This window comes from Orcinus orca, chromosome 1, assembly GCF_937001465.1.
Source record: "Orcinus orca chromosome 1, mOrcOrc1.1, whole genome shotgun sequence".
NCBI classification, from domain to species: Eukaryota; Metazoa; Chordata; class Mammalia; order Artiodactyla; family Delphinidae; genus Orcinus; species Orcinus orca.
The window spans coordinates 94308188-94335173 of NC_064559.1; the positions used below are offsets into that span (position 1 = coordinate 94308188).

Consider the following 26986-nt stretch of genomic DNA (forward strand, 5'->3'; position numbering starts at 1 on the left):
TTTAGCACAGTGCCTGGCACAAAATAAGTGCTCAATTAGTTACTATTTTTACTGCAACTATCAGGGAGAAGGAGGGATTGAGAACGACTCCCAAGTAGCTTTTCAATCCTACAGCTCAAGTCCTTTGTTTAGATCAGTGCTCCACAAAGTACGGTCTCCAGACCAGCAGCAGCAGCATAATCTGAGAACTTTGGTAGAAGTGCAAATTCTCAGACCCAGCAAGAACTACAGTTATAAACTTTAGAGGTGGGGGACCTGCAATCTGTATTTTAACAAGCCCTCCCAGGTGATACTGTTATATGGTGACTGTGAGAATTACTGATTTAAACATTCATTTTCTCAACTCTGAGCTCTTAAAACAGTCTCTTAGGGTATCCGTCTCAGCAGTCTCTTTCCCTTGAATTCATCATACAGAACAGCCATAGGCTTCCTAAAAAGCATGCCACTACTAGAGAGACCAGTATATGATTACCACCTCTAAGTCACAGGAAATGTTGGGCAAGCTTATTTAATCTATTTGGGCCTCAGTTTTCATATGTAAAAGGGAACATTAAACATGACATAAACTATCTAAAATAGTACCATCATCTAGGAGATGCTCCACAACTGATGGCTGAACCTACTATCTCACACTGTTGTCAGAAATCAAGTCACTTGATTAAAGTCATCCAACTTGATAAAAGAACCAAGATTAGAACACAAGTCTCCCAACTATGAATTCTGGTTCTTTTCCTGAGACAAGGCTGTTTCTAAATTATCAAGAACATTTATTCCAAAAAAATATATATGTTTCAGTATTGTCAGTTTGATGTACTATTTTCAAAGATGAAAAATCACATTCTTTAGAAATGAATGAAGCTACATGGAAATTTTTCAATGGTAGCTCTCAGTAAAAATGAAATCGTAAAATAAGTATACTTACCTGTTATCTAAACTTGAATATTTATACTAAATACAGAAATATTTGAAATAAAAAAGCAATTCCTTTATTTTTAAGCTTTATTTTATCACCCTTATCAAACAAACACACATCAGAAAGCGTATCAACAGTGCATCTTATGGTAAGTCAGTTTACAACAAAACTGAACAAGGCAATTGTGTTTACAGATAACGTTTGCAGCAAAAAACTATATGCAGTACAATTAATTGAAACGCAGTGTCCATACTTTTTAGGTATATAGGAAAGTGGAAAATAAAAGTTCTTTGCTACTCAGCAAGAAAAAACAGGTTTAAAAGACTTGAAATCAGAAATATAGGGATTTGAGAAAAGAACTTCTTGGTACTGATACACATCTACATTTATAGTCCCACTTAGTTATTAAAAAAAAAAATCACAAAATAGTAAGACATCACCAAGAACAGAGAACCATAGTGCCAAGAAATGCCAAGACCAATACGCTATTGAAACAACTGGCAGAAATGTTACAGACAACTATGCACTATGTACTGTAATATTCTTGTAGTTCTGAGGTGAAGGTAAACCAACAGGAGAGAATACTCCTTATAACTGGCTTTGGTTTAAGTGATCGTTCACATTTTTTCTAACCATATCTTCTAATCAAAAACATAGCAATTACATGTTATTGAGGGAAAATAGTAGTAGGTTTTAATATTCACAACCAGCCACTCCAGTGCTGATATGGGAAGCCATAAACTGTTAAAAATCTATTAATCATAACTGGATTTCAAAGAGTGACCAAAAGATAACAAAGATGGAGCCCTTTGGGGGAAAAAAAAATCCCTTCTACCCCAGATTTGCCACTGTTAAGAGGATATAAAGGAATGTTAAATTACTGAAGATTTTTTTTTTCAAAAAAATTAAGAATGAAGGAGTTAAATCCTACTGGAAAAAGATATGACAGCTTTACACTCTGCAAAGTAAATATTATACAGAGATGCAGCTTAACTTTTTTTTTATTATAATAAACACTATTTACTTCATAAGGTGCTATAACACTGCAGCTAGTGCATACTAATGCCACCCACTGTACCCACTGTGCAAAGGGAAATAAGGAGATGGCTAATCCCGTTTCTTTCTGATCCTTGATTTGCATAAGTGTTGATGTATACCAAATACACAAAAGATGGAGTTTAACTTAAATATGTATTTTAAAAAATTAGACCAAACTGAATATGGATATTTAGTCTGATCTCATACACTCTTAAAATAATTTTCTGGGGAAACAATGATGAGGAATGTGTAGAAACAGCAACATTTCTATGTTACAGGTACCAAACCTGGATTTTTAAAAATAAATATCATTTTTAGGTCATAAACTATATGAACAATTAATAACACCAATAAGGAAGCTATTTTCCTCCCCTCATCTATTTTTATTACTTACCTTTCTCTTCTTAACTCTTAAATTTGGCAGACTTCTGACAACTCATGCTAATAAAATAACACAGCTATAGATAATTCAAATAACTGAAAAGACTTCTTAGACCACAAATGCATGATTTTGGATGTGTGATTTAGAACACCTCGCTACATTTGCTTTTACACACTCACTGTCCTGACATCATGAATACTATTAAGGAGAGAGCTTAGAAGGGGAAGGCAATTCCACCCTGGGATAGAAGTGACTATGAATAATTCTCTTGCTGACAATCAAGAGTTTATGATAACAAATAGCTCTGATGTTTACATAAGGGTTTCCCAAAAAGGAACAAAAATTTTGACAATTCCAGTTTTGGGGTTTTTTTCCTTCAGAATGTGACTTATTTTCATTATACAAGGTAGTATAGCAAAAGAAGCTCTTTTCTGCACAACACAACAAGGATCAACAGTCATATAAGGCAAAATAAGACACAAAGCTTCTCTTTGCTTTTAAATTAAAATACCACAAAGCTAGGTCATAAAACATACATGACTTTCAAAAACAAAATCAATTTTCTTTAGGATATTGTGACAGCTACTCAGGGAAATAACACTCAGGCAATCATTTGATAGATTTCCCATGAATTCCAGCATTTATGGTGTCACAAACATAACTGCCATGATTATGACAACTCTCTGAAAAGCACAAATAAAGCAAATAAAACATTAATCGTTCTAAACAGTATAAGGGACAACAAAAGTGCTGAGTTGTAGGAAAATGAATAAAAACTTCATATCAGGAGAACAAAGATTGTGTAAACTATACATCTGATATCCTGAAGATCACCTTCATGACTACCTATAAAATAAACAATTTCCTAAATGCTCTCTGGTTTATAGATATTTCTTTTACAGCCCATTTCTCCTATAAAATTGCAGGAAAAACAGTTAAAATTGTTTACCTTCTTAAATATCCATAAGTACTTGTCAGTTGCATGTCAGTGTGTAAATCTATTGGTCATTCACTGTGTGAATTTAAAAAGCAGTGAAAGACACTGGAGAAGGGGAGGTGGCTAAGATAACAAACATGATACACCCTGTGGTGTCAGGTAGAGAAGCAGCTAACCTAACACAAAACAAAATCTTTAAAATTTGGGGTACTTCAAAAACTAAAACATCCATGTTCCTCTATAACTAAGAAAATATAACTTACCCAAATATACCATAAGAGGCTCAGATGAATTCCATATCATAGAGATTCAACAGTCTTATATTCATTGAGAAAGCCAGAAAGTAATACTAACCTGAAAAGGCTAACATCTCAAAGTAAAGGTGATTTATTGAGCACCTTAAGAAGAAATGGAAATTCTTTTGAGCTAATTGTGACCAAAGGCTGGTCTGTATTGTGACCACACTTGACAAGAAATAAATAAATTTTATCAGAGCTAGAGTAATAAGATTTGAAGAAGGAACCTAATATTAAAAATGGAACTAGATCCAAGGAAGAATTTGATTCTGCCAGATAACTCTGGCTTTCCATTATGTGTAATATTGGGGGGAAAAAATCAAATATGAATAGTTTTACACATATAAAAAAAGGCAAACCCAGGCAATTTTGGAGTTTTATATTAAGTGACTCAATCCAAAAGTTATTCCAAGGAAAAGGCAAAGGAGCAATAATTATCATCATTTGGGAAGCTTTCACCCAAATGAGTTTTAATATTTTCCAGGAAACACAAGGCACTTGCTTAAATCTTTGACTGTCTACACATCCACCAGACTAAAAGTCATGATGCAATTCCATCTCTACACTTATCTGAATAAAGCCACCTAGCACGTACCTTTGCATAAAAGTCCAGGTAAAACACGTGGTTACTGAGTGTCTCCCTCACTCCCTCACCCAGTAACTATGTTATCATACTTATCATCAGTTACTATGGTGCTGATTTTCATTAAACTATAAAAAATAAAATGTCATGCTGCCAAGTATAATAGTAGAAATTAGGTAAGATAGGCCTAATTTTATAAGGTCAGAATATAAGTCTAAAAAATAATGATGCCAAAATGCCAGTTACCTGCATTTGAGAAATAACTCAAGTGAGCCATAAAACAGCATCTGAGTATTGTAACTCTGACTATAATTTATTCCATAAAGGTAACTGATTCCCTTACCAGGGTGAAAGCCCAGTGTACTAAGACAGAAACAAACCTTATGCTCATAGTTTCTTCAACTTCCTTTACATGGCAGCACTCTTTCTGGCAGCATTCCTTATAATAAATTTGTTCAAAGGTTAAAATATAAGTTCAGCAATATGAATCTAGAAGGCAAGTTAAATAAGAATTGAGAGATTTTTTAAAAAGGTTAATTTAACATAGCTCAGCCCTCTTTATTTAGCAGCTGGAATACCAAAAAGAAGGCAATACTTGTCTCAATGAAAACAGGGAGAAGGATGAGTAAAACTATATTTATGGTTTTGTTCTAAAAGAAGCCTAGTATTGGCTCAAGGAATAGCAGAGAGGGAATTTTTCTCTGAAGAGTTTCTATACTGATGGCCACAAAACAAGGAAGACATTCAGTAATAATAAATGCAATCTCTTATTGTAAGAGGCTCATTTTGTTACTCCTTTAAAATGCAGCAAATAGTTTCTTTTAGCAGTGCTATCTTTCACTGAGGTGTCCAACTCTACTTATTCTTCTCTAAATACAGCATTAAAGTTTTGAAAGTAGCCAACTAGCGACCTCCTCCAAATATGTTTCCAAAGAACCAAAGATTTCCTATAGAATTATCAATTTACATGCCTTTTCTGGGACAAAAATGTACCATGAAAATACCATGGAATAAGGAAGAAACTGGAAGGCAAGAGGGAAGGAAGCACAGACATTAATTTAGGGAAAGAAAAACTACCTGAGATAAAATTTTCCCAAAATGGTAGGGGTTAAGTGACATGAACCCTCACATGTTTACCCTACCTCTCAAAAAGAAAATTTCTGTCTTTAAAACTTCAAGGAATCAAAATCTCTGTGTATATATTTCATCCTAAAGGATCATGAAAATTGCATCATTCAATATTTGGTTCAGGTTTAAAAAAGATAACAAGATTAAACTTCTTATAATATCAGAAGAGGGAGGGAGAATCTGCAAATGTCATCTTTGGTAGTAATGGGCTAAGAGCTATAAAATAACAATTTAAATCAAAGGAGGCACCTCCATTCAATTTTGTGGCTTAAATATAAAATATTTAATTCGATGCATGGTTACTTAGGCTTATCAATTATTCCCTCAGCTCCCTTAAAATCTAGTTAGCATCTTCTATAATAAAATTCTACAGTGTTAAACACTACATATACGCATGAATACATCAGCAATAAGAAGACGATCAAAGAATGCTGTGAAATTCAGCATCAAGATGTTAGCAGCATACTGCAACATTAAGCTTAGAAGCCTACCTGCAGTTTATTTGTAAGGATTTTTCTTTTTGGTGGTAGTCGGGGGAGGGAGAATGAGAAAGGTATATGTGCTAACCTAGAATACTTGCCCTTAAAATGAATTCATTTGCATTCTGTGTTCATCCGTATGTATGGAAAGACCTGGTGTTTTTAATCACCATGGAAGCTGCTACCATCCAAACGGTTATGTTTTAGGAAAGCTTTGGTCTCCACAATACTCTCTTGAATTTTTATTTGAAACCAAACCAGCTAATCAACCTCTGAAAAGGCCAAAATGAAAAATAATAGCTCTTCCTTCTAAGGGCACATATTAGCTTACTCTACAGTTCTCCCTTGGGCGCCACGCCACAGATCTTTTGGCAATGCATTATACCAAATTTGGCTTCATAACAAATATTAAGGAGAGTCCTGAATAATTAGGTAACTGTGAATAACTAAAATATCAAATGGTAATTGTCTGAATAGGGTAAAATAATTCATCCTCTGAGACGTAAATTCTTAATTGGGCTCTCAATAACCTGCATGGCACACACAAGGAAAGACTATATGAGGAGGCTTCCAGCAGGGAAAGATATAAAAGCTTTTTCCTTAGGAAAATAAATAAATAAATAACATTTTCATTTAGTTAAGAAAACAAAAAATTCATAACCTGTATACCTTTCTTTTTTTGTATAATCAGTGCTTTATAAAGGTTTCCTAAGATTTAAACCTTTGAAGACAATCTACTGTAAAGTGGGAGGAATCCATAATTATAATTCCTGAAACCATGTAGTCAACCTGTGCCCGTGAACTCACGAATACTAGTTTCCTCTACTGGGGGACACATTAGATTGCTATGAATCTTTTTAAGAATTCTTCGTAAGTTTTTCTTCTTTTCTATTTCTACCTTATTATAGCTACACCTTTCTTAACTTCCTTGTAATCAGAAGTCTGATCACCTGACCACCTAGGATGCTTTCCTCTAACGTCTCTTCAGCTAAGGATAGAGGTAAAGAATGGGGGAAGAGGAAAAGAAGGAGTGGGAGGGAGATGAGAGAGAGAAAGAAAGAAACAAATAATCCTTGACTATGCACCCTTTGCCTATTTTTTTTCCTTTTCCCTTCGCTGAACAACTAATTCTTTCTTTCTGACCCAAGTCAATTTTTCATCATAGTAGACAGAACTCTATCTTGAGAAATTTTACAGTGATACTAGAAGATTCAGTACAAAACAGATGAGCTAATGCAGGGTCTAAAGCAGACTGAAAAAAGGGGCAATTTATGTGTACCAAAACTTTTACAAGAGTTTTCTCACTTTAAGAGAGTTTCAATGTAACCCAGTTTAGATTTGTGTGTTCTGGGCCTCTCAGGAATGAACTATTTTCTCATTTCACTCTATCAGACAGACCGACTCCCAAAAAACTTGTATCCTAAATCTTACAGATATTAAACAGGTAGGGAGGAGATGGGCATAGACTGTATTAATTCACAAGATTCACACTATAAAGAAAGTTACTCAAATTTTCTCTAATCTTTCACACCTGCACACTCACTCGAGCATACATACCGGACATAAAAATTGTGCAAGATCAAGCATTAGCTTCCTATTTTAAAAGCCTTAATTAAAAAAAAATGTAGATAGGCTCACTGCAGTTTCTTTAAAGGAATATTCAGTACTACAGTACTCCTTTAAAAAAATTCATAACTCAGTGTTAAGAACACAGTAGGGAATTGCTGCTTAACGATTACTTAACATTACTGAGAGCATCCAGTGCCAACTACAGATATCAATAAGGAAGACCCCTCTGACAACATAAAGGAATAATCTGTAAGTGATGTCACCAACTCTAACAAATTTGTTCATAATATTCACTACAACATGATATTATTCATCCTTGCTTCATGATCACATGAAAGAGTTAATATCTTTTTAGGTTACGTACTGGAGAGCAGCACTTGCCCTACTGCACAAAAATAGGTTGCCCACATGGATGCTCTAAAACCCCTCAATGTATAGCTGAGAGGTCTTGTCCTACTCAGTGCCAAATGTCTGCAATGCAGTCACTGCTTGAGCAATGGCTACACGTCGGTAGGATGGAATAAATATACAAAGTATTCCCTTAAAATTATAAGGGGGTACTTCTGCATTCAGATGTAGAATACAATAACCCAGGAAACAGAAGAGGAGAAACAGGAAATAGTCCTTAGGTTACTGATTAAAGCAAAGTTTGATACAGATATCCCCTCTTGTAGGCACTCAGTGGGTAAAATGTAGCCACAACAAATTTCCCATCAAACATCCTTCCAGTCAGTAATTTCTGAGCAGCTTTGGAATCACCAGCATTTGCATACTCAACAAAGACCTGTAAGAGGACAGAGAAAACAAAGTAACTTCATTTTTATCAACATTGTTTTAGAACAGTGCTTCTCCAACTTTAATGTGTGTGTGTGTATATATATGTGTGTGTGTGTGTGTATATATATACACACACATATATACATACATATATATACACACACACACACATATATATATACATACATATATATATATATATAAATATATGAATCACTTGGGGACCTTGTTACAATGCAGATTCTACTTCAGTAGATCTAAGGTGGGGCCTGAGTCTCTGCATTTCTAAACAGACTTCCAGGTGATGCCAATGCTGCTGGTCCAGGGACCACATTTTTGAACAGCAAAGTTTAGAATACTTCCTTAGAACTCATTTCAATTCTGAAAAATTCCATCAAAACATACATCCTTTTGTCAGGTTCATAAAAGAGTGCTGAATAGTGCTAGACATTTGCTGAAGACAGGGCTGAACAGCCCAGAGAACAATGACATTTTGACAGTGTCTCAAAGATGATTTGCAGAAGCCACAACTATAGCAAGGAAGAGGTTTAAAACTAGGTAATTTCCTTTCCCATAGGTAAACGAAATAGCATAATAATTTATTAGTTCTTTCTGATGATCTAAAGCAAAAGTTACAGGGAGGCGACATGACTTGAAATGACTTGTCCTCAGTTACCCGTAAATACGTGAGCCAGGGAAAGAACTGCCTTCCCTCCTCAGTTGTATGCCTCATTTGTTACATCGATATTCTCAGGGCTTCACCGGTGGCACAGTGGTTGAGAGTTCGCCTGCCAATGCAGGGGACGCGGGTTCGTGCCCCGGTCCAGGAAGATCCCACATCCCACATGCCGCAGAGCGGCTGGGCCCATGAGCCATGGCCGCTGAGCCTGCGCGTCCGGAGCCTGTGCTCCACAACGGGAGAGGTCACAACGGTGAGAGGCCCGCGTACCGCAAAAAAAAAAAAAAAAAAAAAATATATATATATATATATATATGAATATATATATATATATATATATTCTTCAAACTGAGGTGCGAGCATCCTAGGACACTCAGAGACTTTCAAAGTGGAAGCAAGAATAGACAGTTTTAAGGACATCAACTTCCAAATTCTTAACTTTCATTTGTACCTTTTCCTAAAACTGGATCTACCTAGAAGTTCAGGCAGGTTATTCCTTTTCATTTCCCCTTTCATAGGAGCCCTTTTCCCAGCTGACGAAGCAAAGTTATTACCAAATGGCATAAAAACCTTCAGGGCATAAAAAGAAGCAATTTCAAATACAGTACTTTTTTTAATGGACTGTTTCTTCATTGATAAACAAAGCTCCATGCCCTGCCTATGACTGGTCACTCCCTGTCTCATGCAAATATTTCTGTTAAGGATGATGTGTGACATTAGACCTAGGATATTTTGGCCTGTGATGGGATTTTCTGAATTCATATTTATTGTAAAATTGACAGGTAGAACTGATTTTGTCTCTTCCATTCTATGACATTTTAAGCTATGCATTACTCTTGAACACAAAGTAGAGACCATCCAGCGCTAAAAATTGATGCTCATCTTTTCACCTTAGATATACTTAATATTTTATATCTCCTTTTCTTACCAAAAAAAATGTGCTTAGCTGTAGTTTCTAGCAATACATACTTTTTCACTAAATACAAAAGGAAGATTACATGATGTCCAGTGAGAAAAATGAAGCTCTTTCTGACTTTTTAAAATTGATTCATAATTACTCCAAAATCCATACACCAAAGTTCAATAAATGAGTAGACATGCAATTATAGAAGGAATACCAAGCTTTCTATCAGATTCCTTGCTTCATAGATAACCTATAATTTTACACATTATATAATTCTGAACTAAATAAAGAGGAAACATATTTTATAACTTACTATGTAATTAAATAATTATATTAGAGTTCTATCATTTTAATCTTGACCACTTTTATAATTGTAAGATGCATCCCATAGTCTACTTTCCAGTATTTTTTTAATATTCCTTAAAAAAAATAACATGTTAATTTGAACTGAAATAGTCAAACTGGCTTTACCAACTAGGCAACAGACATTTTCAATAACCCAAGGAAGTTAAATCTGTGATTCTAAGAGTTTATCAAAAGTTGCTTTCACTCTCCAGTGAATATCAGTAGAAGCTTCTTATTTCTTTTGGTGATAAAGCAAATGTCTTCTTGCTCATAAAGACTTATTTTTTTCATATCATCTTAAAGATGGATACTTCCCCCCTGAAAATACTCCCACTGTTTCTCTATGCTGTGTTTCCCATTCTATTTTGACCACTCAGATTAATATCGAGTCAGATCACATTAGTCCTCAATTCAAAATCTTCCAATACCTTCCCTTCTCATTCAGAGTAAAAGCCAACGTTATCTCAAAGGCCTACAAGGCTCACTCTACTTGATTTGTCCCTTACACTCCCATACTTCCTTGATCTAATCTCCCACTACTCCCCATTTTTCTCACTCTGCATAGCCACACTGACCTCCTCAAACCTACCAGGCATACTCAGGGCCTTGGAACTTGCTGTTCTCTTTGCTGAAATTCTCTTCCTTACCTCCTTCAAATTTTGACTCAAGTGTAATCCACTAGTGCTTCCTCACCTGCCTATTTAAAACTGCAATCCACCCCTCCACAGCACTCTTTAAATCTCTTCTCCAATCTCTTTTTCCCCATAGCACTTTTCACTATATATTCTTTTATGTTTTGATCACTGTTGTATCCCAGTGCCTAGAAAATAACAGATGCTCAATAAATACTGGTTGAATAAATAAGCAGCAATGATGTATTCAGTATGTTCCTGACACTGAATGAGGTAAGTGCCGTTATTACTAGACTGGCAATAACTTTTCACTAAGACTAGAGTGAGATTTCTTTTGTTTTTTTTTTCAGTTGCCAAGAATTTTCATAATATTGAACCATGAAAAACAAAATCTACAACCAGAAGTGATTTCACCCACCAGGGGACATTTGGCACTGTCTAGAGACATTTTTGATGTCACAACTGAGGAGGAGGGTGGAGGGAGGGCATCTAGTGAGTAGAGGCCAGGAATGCTGCTAAACATCCTATAATGTACATGACAGCTCCCCCAACAAAGAATTATCCAGCTCAATGTTAGTGGTGTTGAGGTTGAGAAACACTTAGAGTAAAAAATATTCTGTTTTCTGAAAAATAAAAAAAAACTACAGATAAAAGAAAGATTTAATTTAGGATACAGAGTTTTCTTTAGAAACTGTGATCATAGTTTTAGCCTATACATTTTATAGATGAAAAAACTATGGTTCATCACAAAACTAGTCAAGTTGAAACTGGAACTCAGCTTTCAGGATTCTCAGTCCAGTGTATTTTCGTTGTTTAAATTATCACTGATAATTCTATTACAATCAGAATCTAACCTAAATGGTTTCCTAACTATACTTAATTAGAACAAAATTGGGCCAAATATTTCTGTAGCTGACCCTGACCTAAATTAGCATATGATTCAGCTGGCCTGTATATAATGGCTTAAAAGTAGGTTAATATTTTAAAAAAACAAATTTTAACAGATAAAAAAGTACATGCATATTATAGAACTTTTGGAAAAAGTGAAAAGTACAAGAAAATAAAAACAGCCATAATGCAAAATTCATAATCCCTAGCAACATTCTGTGTACATCTTTCTACAAAATTAAAACATTTTGTACAGGATTTTAATAACCTCTGAATCATTCTGGAATTATGAAAATATTCACTTACTTGTCCTCTGCCAGGATTTTCTTTTGGAACAAGCAGAGATACCACTGGTCCATATTTTTGACACTCCTCTTTTACATCTTCTACAACATCTGGTTATTAATAAACACAACAGTAATCAGATGTAATTAATGAGCATTCATTATTTTCATATTTTAAATTAAAGAATTCAGGAATCCATATCTAAGTAATGAGGTCATTTTATATAACTTCTAAAATTAAGCTTAAGTTAAGAACAATAGAAATTCAATGCATTTAATAATTCTTTTTATATTTTAATTCTTTTTGAATAGTTAATACATTCAAGTGACTCGAAATCCAAAAAAATAGTCTCCTTCCCACTTTCCAAAATGTCATTCTGTTCCTCTCCCTGAAGACAATAAACATTATCAGTTTCTTCTGTATCCTTCCATAAATCTTATAAGCTTATACAAGCAAACATGATCATATATGCTTTAAGTAAAAAGTTCCAATCTTGCTTTTTTAAAATTAACATTACATTTTTAGATCTTTCAATATCATTACATGAAATTTTCTCATTTGTTTTTATGGCTGTGTAGTATTTCACTCTATACATGGTTGATAAACTCTCTAATGTGTCCTACTGCTGAATAATTAAACTATTCCCAAGCTTTTTGCCATTATAAACAATATTGCAATAGATAAACTTGTACATATCTCATTTCACTTGTGTATTTCTAAATTAACTTTCTAGAAATGGAATTGCTAGGTCAAAATTGATATGAATTTGTAATTGTTAGAGTTACCAATTTGCCTTTCATAAAGGTTCACCAACTTAAACTCTCTCCAGGGATGTATGAGAATATGTTTTCCTGTACCTCACTCACAGGAGGGTTTTCATATATTTTCTTCACTGTCAATGTAATAGGTAACAAAGATATCATAGTATGGTATTAACATTTCAATAAATGAGAATGAAATATGTGTGTGAGATATATTGTACATCCTTTCATATAAATTGTCTATTTGTATCCTCTACCCATTATCTACTGGCTTGATTTATAGGGGTTCTTTCTGTGATAAGAGCTGTAAATATTTTGTCTTTGGTGGTTTATGCAAGGTAAAATTTGTTGAATTAAAATTTTACCTCTTCGGAGTTTTGTGCCAGACTAGTAAAAGGCCTTCCCCACTCCAAGAATATATATATTTTTAATCTCCCATGATTTTTTAGTTCAACTTTTTTCCTTTATTCTCTCCTTCCTGCCTGCCCTTCTTCCATCCTTCCTTCCTTTTCTCCTTTCTTTTTCTTTTTTCCCTGTTTTACTCCCTCCCTTCTTTGTTTTGCTTTAAACTCTAACCTGTACATGATTTGCAATTTATTTTGGTCTAAAGTGGAAGGTCTGAATCTAACTTCTTCCCCACCACCATCAAGATTACAAGACAGCTGTCCTAACACTTATGATTTCTAGCAAGGCAAACTTACCTAAAAAAAAAAAAAAGGACTTAAGTAGTAATTTGAATTAGATGTCGAGATTATTTAGAACTACTGTACCATAAGGACCTGATTAAAACAATGCTGAGGGCAAGACTATTCTTTCAGATAAAAAGGCATCCTGAAAAGTAGAGACTGGAGATTCCTACAACTGTCACAGATTCAAAGAAATTATGTTTGTTTCATTTGTCAGATAACTACATAGAGCTGATTTACCCTTACAAGAGACAGTATGGTAAAATTAGCTTCATCTGTAATGGTTTAATTTTCCACAAAGAAAATGTTTAATACTAAGCAATTAATATTTTTATGTTTGGTCCTGCTTTTTTTTTTTTTTTTTTGCGGTACGCGGGCCTCTCACTGTTGTGGCCTCTCCCGTTGCGGAGCACAGGCTCCGTACGCGGAGGCTCAGTAGTTGTGGCTCACGGGCCTAGCCGCTCCGCGGCATGTGGGATCTTCCCGGACCGGGGCGTGAACCCATGTCCCCTGCATCGGTAGGCGGACTCTCAGCCACTGCGCCACCAGGGAAGCCCCTGGTCCTGATTTTTAGTCCATTCATCACTCTGCTTCCAGAACACTCTTATTAAACACAAGTTTGACTATATCACTCTCCTAGTTTAAATTTTAATGGCTCTTTATTACATTTAACAAAGAACAAATATTTATTGAGTACTTATCAGAAGCCAGGGACTATTCTACCCCTGATGCAAAGTTCTCTTGTGTAGTTTATATTCCAATATTACTATCTCTGGGATTAAAGTCCAAATTCTTAAACACAGCAAACAAGTCTATTAGATATCTGTATTCTGGCTACCTCTTTAGCTCTAACTGATTGTTCCCCAATAAATATCCTAAGATACAGCCATACCAAACAATTTGCTGTTCTGTGAACATGCCACACTTTCTCTCATCTCTATGTCTTTCAGCTACTTTTAGCTCAACCTCAACCTTTAGTCAAGCAATTCTAATTACTAACAGAGCTCAGATATTACCTCTGTAGAGATGCCCATTCATGCATCACTCAGATTGTGTTAAATACACCTCCTCTCTGTCTCAGTACATTACCCTACCTTCAGATTTATCAAAACTATAATTGTTTATATAACTGTCTCCCCTATCACACTAAAGTCAGGAAATAATTCCACAGTGGCAAGTATATACTCAGTAAATATGTCTTGAGTGAATGAATTATTAAAAGCAAAACAAGAGAGCTAAAAGGAGAAGTGAAAGATTAGAGCAGGACTAGAATAGACAGGGAGAAAGAAGTTGCTGGGAAAGATAGCCTTCTTTATTAATTTTGTAAAGACCTATGAGATGTAAAAGAGTTGAAAGGACCTTAGGAACTGTTTTAGTGTACTCGAACCGCTATAACAAAATGCCACAGACTGAGTGGCTTAAACAACAGACATTTATTTCTCATAGTTCTGAAGCCTGGAATTCCAACATCAAGGTACAGGCAGATTTGTTGCCTGGTGTAGACAGCTGCCTTCTTGCTGTATACTCACATGGCAGAGACAGAAAAAAAAAAAAGAGAGGAAGGAGAGAGACACCTCTCCTGTCTCTTCTTTTTTAAAGGGCATTAAGTCCATCATGAGGACCCCACGTTTAAGACCTAATCTAACCCTATTACCTCCTAAAGTCTCCAACTCTAAATACTATCACATTGGGGATTAGGGCTTTGTCATATGAATTTGGTGGGGGACATATTCAATCTATAGCAGGAATCAAAAGTGAGAGTACTTTAGAGATCATATAGTTCAATACCCTCACTATATAAATTTGTAAAATATGAGAACCTTACGAATTGGTATGACTATTCCACACAGTTAGGAAAGACACATTAAAATATAATTTAGGAAACGCTGACCTTCATATTCTTCTTCATTCTCAAGATAATCATCATCCAGCACATTCAGCAGTCTTAGCACTGGAGTAGGAAGCATCACCAAATCTTCAATATGAGGGGCTGTTAAATTCATTATAACATGGTTAAATGTAAACTCTCCCAAATAAACTGTCGACTACCAGGCAAAGGAGCTTGGGAATACAAATTAATTCTGATGTCTCATTTGATTGTAAAATAACCAAGAAAAAAATAAAGATGTATACAACTTACCAAAAGGAATGCTAAAGAATGGGCTGCACAATGCCATTTCAGCAGGAATTCTTCTGCTTGGATCATCATGAAGCATGCTAAAACACAAAAATAGGTATCTTTACAATTTTGTCAAATCTTTTGAAAGTGCAACCATTAAAGAAAATAAAAACGTCTAAATGTTCACCACAGCATTAATCATATTAGCATGACTTACTGAATCATTCATCTACAAAAAAATAAATGCTATTTACGAGTAAATAGTTCAAAAAATTATTATATATACCTAAGACATAATATATTTTAATTTAAAATCTTTTTGATTAATAAATACAACATGGGAAAGTGATCCACACTCTGTAACACTAAGTGAAAAACAGCTAGACATAGATTTAGGGTAATCCAATTAAAAAAAAACAAAAAGAGGTGAGATGACTTTTGAGCCTTGTCAAATCCCCCTAATAATAAAGCAACTTGATAGCAAAATCAAAAATCTATGGACAACATCTCTAACAAAAGTAGGTAACCCCACTAGACTCCAAAATACAAGAGGCTAGGAGAAACCATCAATAGCAGTAGGACTTGCGCCACATTGGCATGTATATAGAAGGAAGCAGACAAAAATAACAGTTAATCTGATGAAACAGAGAAAAAAATAATCCCAAAGAACCAACAGGTATTCACTGGAAAGCACAGTTAGCCAATTTGAGAAAAGCAGCTGAAACTACCAGGGGTTATACATTCTAATTCCAAGTGAATGCAAGGGGTCCTCTGTAAGACCTGAGGGGGCTGAAGTAATCTAGACACTAGAACCTCTCAAAACCAACCAGCTGAAGCTCCCTTCCAGGGCAGAGTCCTGCAAAGAAAAGAAAACTTGGGAAGAGGATCCAAATTGATGGGGTAAATAAATTGAGAGAGAAAGAGACAAAGACACCAGGAAAAAAGCAGGGAAGGGGAAGAGCCAGGAGATCTCAGGAAAAGAAAAAAAAAACACTTTTTCAAAAAAAATTACACAAAACAACAGAGGAAGGAGCCCTGTGTAGTTAGAAAAGGTACACCTTCTTCTGTAAGTTTAGGAAAATGTATTTCATATAAAAATGAACCACATGAAAAGTATTATAACAAAGTTACTACGCAAGAAAAGAGAACTGCAAAATAACTGCCCTCAGACAACGAATGCATGCAAGAAAGACATGACCACAACACAGGTGAACACTATAACCTACCATTTCAAATGAGCTAAAGGCATTTTTTACAAAGATACAAGATATGAAAGAGTAACATAAATCAAATTAGAAAATTTCAAACATCAGATAACAGAACTCAGGAGAAACAAAAGGAAAAAATAATTTCATAAAATAAGCTTAAGCTAGAAGAGACATAAGGATGAATAAACACAAGAGATAATGTCTCAAAGACAAGGCAGAAAGGAGAAAAAAATTTTAAATAAAAAAAAATGAAATAAAAAAAGATTCAAGAAAAAGTGATAATACTGAGTAGAGTCAAAGAAAATCTAATATATATAATGGGAGTGCCTGAAGGAAAAAAACAAAGCGAGGGAACAAATACTAAGAACTAACTTAAGAATACTTTCATAAAACAAACAAAAAGATCTGAAACTACATATTTCCTGAGAATACAGACCCTAAAAAATCAAAATCTATTATTCTGGTAAAATCACTAGACTTTTAAGAAAATGATGACATCCTCAGGGCATCTAGGCCAAAAGACCAAGCGACTTTTTTTTGCAGTACACAGGCCTCTCACTGTTGTGGCCTCTCCCATTGCAGAGCACAGTCTCCGGACGCGCAGGCTCAGCGGCCATGGCTCACAGGCCCAGCCGCTCCGCGGCATGTGGGATCTTCCTGGACCAGGGCACGAACCCGCGTCCCCTGCATCGGCAGGCGGACTCTCAACCACTGCACCACCAGCGAAGCCCCAAGTGACTTTTAATACAAAGACAGAGTGTCATCAACACGCTGTTTTCAACAGCAGCACTATATGCTAGAAGAAAACAGAGTACAGTTGACCATTGAACAACTCCAGGGTTAGGGGCATGCCCCCTCCCCACAGTGTAAAATCCATATAACTTATAGCTGGCCCTCCATATTCACAGTTCCTCTGTATCCACGGTACTGCAGCCGCAGATTCAACCAACTGCAGATCATGTAGTAACATACTATTTACTACTGTAAAACATCCATGTATAAATGGACTCTTGCAGTTCAAACCCATGTTGTTCAAGGGTCAACTGTAATTTAAGACACTCAAGAAAAGTGTCTGCTAAGGATTTTTATACCCAGGTAAACAGACTTTCAAGTATAATAAGCACAGTTTAACTATTATTAATATGCAAGGGACTTCCCTGGTGGCACAGAGGCTGAGAATCTGCCTGCCAATGCAGGAGACACGTGTTCGATCCCTGGTCCGGGAAGATCCCACATGTCGCAGACCAACTAAGCCCATGCGCCACAACTACTGAAGCCCACATGCCTAGAGCCTGTGCTCCGCAACAACTGAAGCCACTGCAATGAGTAGTCCCCGCTCTCCGCAACTAGAGAAAGACCACGTGCAGCAACGAAGACCCAACGTAGCCAAAAATAAATAAATAAAACAAATAAATAAAACAGTATTTAAAAGAAAAATGTTAGGGCTTCCCTAGTGGCGCAGTGGTTGAGGATCCGCCTGCCAATGCAGGGGACACGGGTTTGCACCCCAGTCTGGGAGGATCCCACATGCCGTGGAGTGGCTGGGCCCATAAGCCATGGCCGCTGAGCCTGCACGTCTGGAGCCTGTGCTCCGCAACGGGAGAGGCCACGGTGGTGAGAGGCCCGTGTACCGAAAAAAAAAAAAAAAAAAAGAAAACAAAATGTTAAAAGAAAAAAACATGTAAGAACTCAAAGAATATTAATCCTATGATCAAGAGAACAAGCTTCAGTAAACTAAAATGACTAGAGAGACATCAACACAAGGATCAGTGATGAACATTAAATATCTAGTTACACATAGAACTGAGATTAAATGTGAGTGCTTGAAAACAGAGTGCATAGCATGTAATAGCTATATAATTTGACAATGCAGATATAACTTTTTCAAATGAGGGAAGAATGGGAAAAGCATATGCAAAAACAACTGTTTTCAGTAATCTTACTATACCACTATGATTGAGACTGTTTTAGTGTAATGTGGAATGAAGCAAATGAGTAATTATGAAATATTGTAATCTGGCATTCTCTTTGTCCTTAAGAACCAGAATTCTTGACATAAAAGAAAAGAGAAAGAGATGTAAAACAGAAGAAGTAAAAACACTGTGGTTCTGAATTTAAATTGGAAACATCGGTATGAACTCTGTCCACTTAATAGGCCTTGAAACAATGACTGCTCCAGTAGCAGTGAGTATTCCTAATACCCAGACTGTGGTTTCTAAAATACCATTTCCTACTAAAAGAAACCAGGCTTCTTGGAGAAATGCTACTTCCAGGTCTGGGGCAGGAAATGTGTACTTTGAACTAGGAACATCTTACCACACCAGATAAAAATGAAACTATTACAGATAATAAGGTCTGCCAAAACCAACTTGCAGAGGATCACATTCCTCAAAGATGGGATAATTTCAGCTTCAATTAGGAATAAGAACTGCAATGGATTGAAATATACCAAATATATTTAAATTCACTAGTTAATTATGATACTTTGACCTTTCAAAAAGGGGATGGTCTGCTTTGGAAGATGACAGGGAATCAATTCATTATGAAAACAAGTCAAGAGAATCAAGCATTTATTTCGTCTTAACTAAATGAAGAGAAAATGACAGAATAAGAACATCACCACTCTACAACCCCTAACAAAGTCATGGATCTAGGCACTAAGTATTAACAGTTCTTAACACATAAAATGGAGATGACCACATTATGTGCTGACATAAAAAAACAGAATACCATCTACAGTCTGGAAAAAAAAAACCTTCTAGATACAAATATACAACTACCAATTTACAGAAAATAGGGAAATATGCTAGACTATACTACAATAACACAATCTGTAAAATTCAGACTGTGGACAACTATACTGAGTCAACAACCCAGGCTGTTCAACAAATAAACAAAGGAACAGGGAGAGTAGGAGATGGAAAGGGACCTTTTAGAGTAAATGAAACTTAAAAGGGATTTGTTTTTTTTTAATAGAAGGGCAACACTAAACCATAGTGTTTAGGAATGCACACTTAGGTAATAAAACTATAACGAAAACAACGAAGTAATAACCATGAAAGTCAGGGTAGCGGTTACTTTTAGGGAGGAACAAGGGGCTTGAGATTGGGATAGGGTACGTAGAGGACTTCAGGAGTAGCTGGTAAAGTTCTAATTCTCAACCTGAATATAGTGGATACAAGAGTATTCCAAAGCATTCACTAAGCTACACATTTGTTTTCAGTATCTATGTTTTAGTCTACAAAAAAAAAAAAAAAGTTCAAATAATTTGCATGCATACACAACAAAATATGAAGAAAAATACTGAAAAGAAATACACCAAAGTGGGAACAGTAGAAAATGAGCTTATAATTTTTATTTTTCTTGTCACAATTTTCTATAGCTTCCAAATCTAGTATTACTTGTAGAAAAAAGGGGAAAAAAAGTATTATTAAAAACAAAATAAAACCAAACCCCTCAAGCTTAAATAACAAGGTCAATTAGACTTTTAAGTCTATCCCAGAATCCATTACATAATTTGACTTCTATCCTAAAATCCGTTATATAATTTTACACTGCCTCTTTTCAATATAAAATGCAACATTTAATATCTAGTATCAATCAGACACTGACAGCTATTTAACACTACTGTAATTTGTAAGACACACACACACACACACACACACACAAATAAGTGCAAGTAAAACTGGTGAAGCTGACAATGGCACTATGCATCTTTGGGACTGGAGAACTGGCTACAATTTCCAGAGAGTTCATGCAGCAGTGCAGCCTGGGTCTTTGGACAGTGAGTCAGGAATATTTGCTTGTGCTTTTGATCAGTCTGAAAGTCGGTTATTAACAGCTGAAGCTGATAAAACCATTAAAGTGTACAGAGAGGATGATACAGCTACAGAAGAAACTCATCCAGTCAGCTGGAAGCCAGAAAGTATCAAGAGAAAGAGATTTTAATGTGGCGTTGTCTTCATGGTGGTTCCAGTTTTGTTTTTTGTTTCTTTTTTAGCTTGGTGTTGATGAGAATATCCAGTCATTTGTGCTCTGGCTAGGAATATAAAGCAAAAACTCACATGCTTGAATCATTGCTTTTTCATATTTTACAATGAACTGTCCTCTCCCCATGTTTTTATTTCTAAAATAAACAGTTTGAGATCCTAGGAGGTAAGATGCAGATATCAAGCATATGTGGGTTTGTTGAATATAACTATCCTAAAGATAGAATGATTTATCACTTTTATTAAAACACTTTTTTTTTTAACTTACAGAACTGCTTACTGTAGTAGGACATGTTTTGAGGGGAGCAGTCTTTTTTTTTAATCCTTTAAAAACTGGTATCTGTGACTGATAATTTGGGATTAAATGATTTGAAGCGTTAAAAAACAAAACAAAACAAAAAACTGGTGAGATGTGAGTTCCATGGACTGTAATGTCAATTTCCTGATTTCGGTATTGTACTAGTTTCATAAGATGTTACCACTAGGGGAAACTGGGTGAAATCAAAACACTACATCTGTATACTTTAAGCAAAAAGCTCCATGACCGCCTGACTCATTTCATTATATACACATGTGTAATTTAATTATCTCTGATCAAAAACCGCAGTGTCATTTCCTTAGACACCAAGATTTATAAAACAATCAATCATGCCAGATAAAAACAGACACCTTCACTTACAATAACTGACGCTAATCAGAACACCCTGCAGAGCAACACCTGGCCCAGGAGTCACGTGGACCAGCTTTCTCAAATACGTTTGACAACGACTATCATAAGGGCATGACTAACTTGCCACCAAATCTGAATGGCCGTAGTAGGTTCACTCTGAGAAACAAACATTCCTGGGTAGAAGGAATGGACTAATGAGCAGTTTTCATGAAGCTTTAAAAGCCAGTTTGGAGAAAATTTAAGAATAGGGTTACACATCCTTTTAATTAAACCATTTGTCAGAAATCATGTTTTGTCAATTCAAAGAAAGGCTATTTTATGTCACTACATTTTTAAAGACAGGAATTATTTTTATATTAAAAAACAATTTAAAAAAAAAAAAACAATTTAAAAATTAAAAAACACTGTATCTGTCCCCAGAGTTTTCAATGGTAATTATTTAAAGTATAATATATGATTACTTTACTTGAAACTTTTATTTGGTAGTCCAAAGTAAACTTAGTCTTTAGTTAATAAACACCTATTCTCTATCATATATAGAACTGCCAGAGCTACGAAAGGCCCAAGGTACAGTGATCCATCATCTATCTTCCACTGAATAACTGCTAGGAAGAGGCCAATACCTGGTACTCACCAGGAAAAAAGAACACTCCTTTGAAAATAAATTTAGTAAAACAACTTGATTGCTTTCTTATTAGAAGCTAGACTGTACAGAATATCTAAAGATTTTTGATTCTAAGGAAGGAAAAGTTCTACATGATTAAGCAAACCAGAAATAATAATATAAATCCATTCAGAAAAAAAAAGCCAGCTTAAAGTACATGTAACATACCTTTTGATAAGGTCTCTTAGGTGATAGGCTGGAATTGCGGCATTCACCACTGCTTTACTGGCAAATATGTGATCAATAATAGCAGAACTGTTTGCCTAAAAAGACGGAGAAAAGTCTTCCTTTCGTTATTCAATTCAGTCTGTATTTACTAAGTACTGGACACATAGCACTGAACGGTTTGGTAAATTAAATGCAACAGAAAACACTCTCTTCTGAGAGCTTACAATCTTAATGAAGGAGATTGGTACATTATTATAAAACTTCTCGAGAAGACGAACATCTTTTCTCCATTCTCAGTACCTGACACTCTATGAAGACTTACCAGATGAATGAATAAAGAAACAAACACCAAAGCAACCACACAGAAATGTAGTTTAATGCAAAATGAGAAAGTAAATGTGTGCTAGGTGAGTCAGTGTCTTCATGATGAGTCTTCAATTGGTTTTCAGACAGAAATAAAATAAACTATCAAAGAGAAACCAGGACAGTATTTAAAAATTTCATCTGTCACATTATTCATACCTTAAATCCTTGTGGAACATAACATTTTCTCCCTGAGTACTGTGGAAGTGAGTACATGAGTAAAAAGACCCGATATCATCATCATCACCTAATACCACAGGCCACACTCTATGCTAGGAACTAGGTATCATCTCTTTTTTAACCTCAACACTGTTATCCTCATTTTACAGAAAGTAAACCATAGCTTAGTAAACCTAAATAAATAACTTAGAGGTGGGGGAAGATATAAACCCTAGAGGTTTAACTTTAGAGTCTATGTTCATACTCGGCAATTTTGCCTCTATAGAAAGTGATAAAATACAGAATAATGATGCTTATATCTAGGAGTCAAATAATGGGGAATGCTTTAGTACACATCATGCCTCTAAATTTCACCAAAAAAATGCCCAAATGTGATCTAGTTCTGATTGGCTCTGGCTCAAGAAGAAATAGTCCAAAGAGCTCAAGGTTAGTCAAAGCTAAATGTAGAAAATTGATCCGTTTATCTATATTAGCACTAGAGAAAGACCGGACTGTTTGGGGTACTAATGATAAAGAATGATACTGGTTTTACTCACATGGCAGTACTTTTTTTGCCAAAAGTAAGCATTAGGTACACCCACTAGGCTATTAAAGTATTTATTCCAAGAACTGCTTCACCAGGTATAGATGACTAGGGGTTTAAAAGAAATAAAACTCTGTATGGTATAATGGCCACATACTATGCATTAGATGCTCAAAAAAATACTTGTTTAATATCAAAACCAATAATAATTCCTAAACATTGTACTGTTTATCAAACCTCTAACCTAAAGGATACTGATATCATCACAACATTAAAGCCCCAATGTGTTGGAAAACATAATGTAGTTAATTCCTAACTCATGAATATGTGAAAGGTTAATTCCTATGTCAGAGGTTTGGAACTTAGAACCCATGTTCCCAAAGAAACAATGTTATTAGCAGCACTTTCTCAGGATAGTTCACATATAGAATACAAATAAACACGAAGCAGAGTGGAACTGTGGACAGAACACTGAACTTCTGAGTAGGAGGGACAGAATTGGGGGCCCAGGTCTAGAACATCCAGTTGTACTATCTGGAGCTAGTGGCTTTACATATCTGTGCCTCCAAGTTTTCATTTGTAAAAGAATAACCAATATCCATTCTAACAATCCTCATAGAATAGTACTATATTAGTAATATTTTAGAATATACTACTACCTTACTAAACAAATCACTGTTGCTTCTTTGGGGAAATGCATTCATTCAAGCACTTACGACACGCCAGGCCTCAGCTAAAAACAGTGAGCACGCAATGCTCACTAGCACATCTGTAGCTATGGGAGTGAGGAATGGCATTGAAGGTAACATGAATACAGTAAGAGGAATATGGAGGAGATGAAGCAATTAGTGTCTTCAAAGAGAATCACTATAAACTGAGTACACTTACATTGGAATTAAGGGCCCCAAAGCAAAACAGTGGTAGAGTTTACCTTCCATTCCTGAGATCTGACTGTATGTTTCAGTTTCATTCCTGAGAACATTTCCAGTAAAATGATTCCTAGGCTCCACAGATCAACAGCTGAGGTACATTCTGTATCACTCTGCAGGCCAGCCTGGGCCAAGCAATTCTGCAGTTCTGCTTCCGGAGCCCGATACCCGTCTGTCTGAATGTACTTTACATCCTAAAGAAGATGAGTAAATATTGTAACCAATCAAAAACTGCCCACTTTCCATCCAACCAGTGTATTTACCTCTCTGAAAGTGCAATGAGCCACTGCCAAACCGAATGTCAAAATTTTGAGTCCTTGGCTACCACAATGCTTTGGTTCATTAACTGGGTACTTGTCAAAGGCAAGCTGTACACTTTCCATACAACTGCTCATTTCTTTAGATATTCTCTTGCCTGTCAGACACTGCTGATAAATAAGGACACTCTGCAAAGAGCTGATAAACCATGGAGAATGGAGCATTTGCCAGAACTGTCACATGAGTTCTGCCATTAGACAGAGTCCCAACATTGAAGACACTAGTAACAGTAATTCAGCAATTAACCAAATGCTCAAAGAAAAAAAAGCCTTCTATGTAGGTAAAGTACTTTTAATAATTCCACAGCCCTCTTGTACTAGCTCCCCCTACCTGACCCAAACATATATCCCTTTTTAATGATTATGGCAATGAAATTCTTATTTGCTTCATCCCCAGGCACTTCAGTATTTTACAGAGAAATATCTCTTAAGTCTCTACTAAATCACCTCTGTTATTTAAAAATATTTTGTTTAGACCATTGAGGGGGTGGGGAGAGAAAGTATGTCTTACCTGATTGCCTTCTTTGAAGCTAAGTCCAAAGTCAATGAGTTTAAAACATTCATTCTCGGCACTCCACAATATATTACGTGGTTTGAGGTCTGCATGGACATAACCCTCATGATGAAGAAAAGCAAGGGCCTCTAGAACATCTCTGGCACAATGCTGTATCATCCACATGGAACAACCCTGGTGACTGGAATATAAAAGCAATTCCGAAACACTGACATCCAGGAGTTCAAGCAACAGACAGCGTGATGGCACATTTGGAGAGAAGTGGATTGTAAAGACTCCATATAAAGTCACTAGAAAAAGAAAAGAATTATAATACTTTAAAAACCAGACTCCGAGTAAGTGACCATTAAAGTAGATACAAATTTGGGGTAGTCTAGATAAGGATAACTTTGATGAGCAAGCAAGCCACTGTAATTTAGTTTTCCCATGAGTAAGATTTTTGGGCAACTGGGTTACTTTATTTTAATAAAATGAGACGACCTTCAACAGCGGATTACTATTCAAAGATATTAAACATGGCACAATAATTCAAATTGTGTTTCCCAAGCACTCAGGGATGGGTGAATAGGCACTTAGGGTGCCAAGCAAAAATGATCAAAAGAAAAATCCAAACACTAAGTACTCTTACGGCAAATGTCACAACACGCAAAATCAAAATTGAAGACTGTTTCTTGATCCAAAATAGCACTCTATAATCTAAATATTAAAAGGAGAGATTGAGACTTTCAAGATGACATTTTAACCTAATCTTGTAAAGATTCAACAACTCCTTAGGTCTGCAAAAAATTTCCATCTTAAATACCTGGGTTATGTACACCATTTAGCAACCCTTAAAAAATTAAAAAAAATAAAAACTAAAAAAGCAACACTAGTGTTAAGAAATTCTTCTCCAAATGGTAATATTTAAAAGGTCACCTTCAAATTAAATATGGATCATGCTTGCCAGGAAATAAGACATTTCTTTATTAACCAAAGCCGTTACTAATTTTAAGCTCTCTGTTGGTACAGTAACAATGAAAACTGTTTTCATACATCAATCATCAGTAACCATCACATATTTTACATTCCGAATATCTGAATCATGAAACATGGTCTTACCTGGGTAAAAGTATAAAGTGCTTATGTATAATTTTCACACTTCCATAAGGACTACTATGTAAAATTTGGGAGTCATTTCTCCCAAATCCATACTAAATATGTATCAAGTAACACCTATACGGGTTATTAGCATTGACGTCACAAGTACTAGAAATATTTCCCATTTTTCACTGGTGTGCAAAGATTAAAACATTTCCGTATAAGACATGACAATCTAGTAAAGATATGCCTCTTTTCACTAGAGAATATAATTCTCTGTGCTAATAAGTGCGGCATTCTCCAACGAGAACTGAATCAAAACAGAATTTATTGAGCATCTACTACGGCCAAAGCAGACCACCAACTCCACCGTATTGCAGAGTGAAAGGGGGACGGGAAAGGGCCCTGGACCGGGTGATAAGGACAGGGCCAGACCCACTTGTCCAGTCTAAAAGACGGAAGACGGAACGCCAGGCTGCAAGAGGGGGTGCATGCCTGGACTGGGACCTGAGCAAGACGAGAAGGGAGACAGCGGCTATTACCGATGTTCCTGTGACCCTGCAACTGCTCCAGCGCCGCCCTCTCTTTGCGGAAACCGTACTCGGCGGCCGAGGCCGCAGCCCCGGTGGTGCCCGGCGGTAAGAACTGCTTCAGAGCGCCGGGGGGCGAGCCGGGTGTGCCGCAGCAGCGCACACGATACACCGAGGCCGAGGAGCCGCTACCCAGGCGGCTCTGTACCTGCCACAGCCGCCCGAAGGCTTCCAGAAACCGCGGCGGCTCCGCGCCCCACGCGCAGCCGGATCCCGCCATCGGTGCGGACTGAGGGCGCTGACACGGAGCTGACGCGACGCCCAGGGCAGGCCGGCAGGGCCCGCGGTCACATCCCCGCCCGCCGGACCAGCGGCTCCGCAGGGAGGGGCCTGCAGCCGCCTCACCGACTGCCGGGACCTCGGGCCGCCATGACACCGGAAACCGTAGTTGCT

The 26986-nt window shown here is 36.3% G+C and overlaps 1 protein-coding gene across 1 annotated transcript; it reads right to left on the reverse strand.

Moving 5' to 3' along the window:
* Window positions 1-985: 985 nt before the first annotated feature.
* Window positions 986-26986, reverse strand: UHMK1 (U2AF homology motif kinase 1). Its single transcript, XM_004282029.4, has 8 exons — window positions 26546-26986; window positions 24924-25216; window positions 24098-24289; window positions 22101-22195; window positions 15423-15499; window positions 15174-15272; window positions 11857-11945; window positions 986-8109 (listed from the first exon to the last, which is right to left on the reverse strand). Exons 1-8 carry the CDS (start codon window positions 26811-26813, stop codon window positions 7963-7965), a joined length of 1260 nt encoding a protein of 419 aa, XP_004282077.1. The 5' UTR covers window positions 26814-26986; the 3' UTR covers window positions 986-7962.

Excerpts from the sequence above, each read along its gene's own strand:
- UHMK1 (XM_004282029.4), bottom strand. The coding sequence starts at position 26,813 with ATGGCGGGATCCGGCTGCGCGTGGGGCGCGGAGCCGCCGCGGTTTCTG. Across the intron at positions 25,217-26,545 it reads GCAGGGTCACAGGAACATCG|TGACTTTATATGGAGTCTTT; the intron begins GTAATAGCCGCT and ends TTCTTTTTCTAG. Across the intron at positions 22,196-24,097 it reads TCAGATCTCAGGAATGGAAG|GCAAACAGTTCTGCTATTAT; the intron begins GTAAACTCTACC and ends CCGTCTTTTTAG.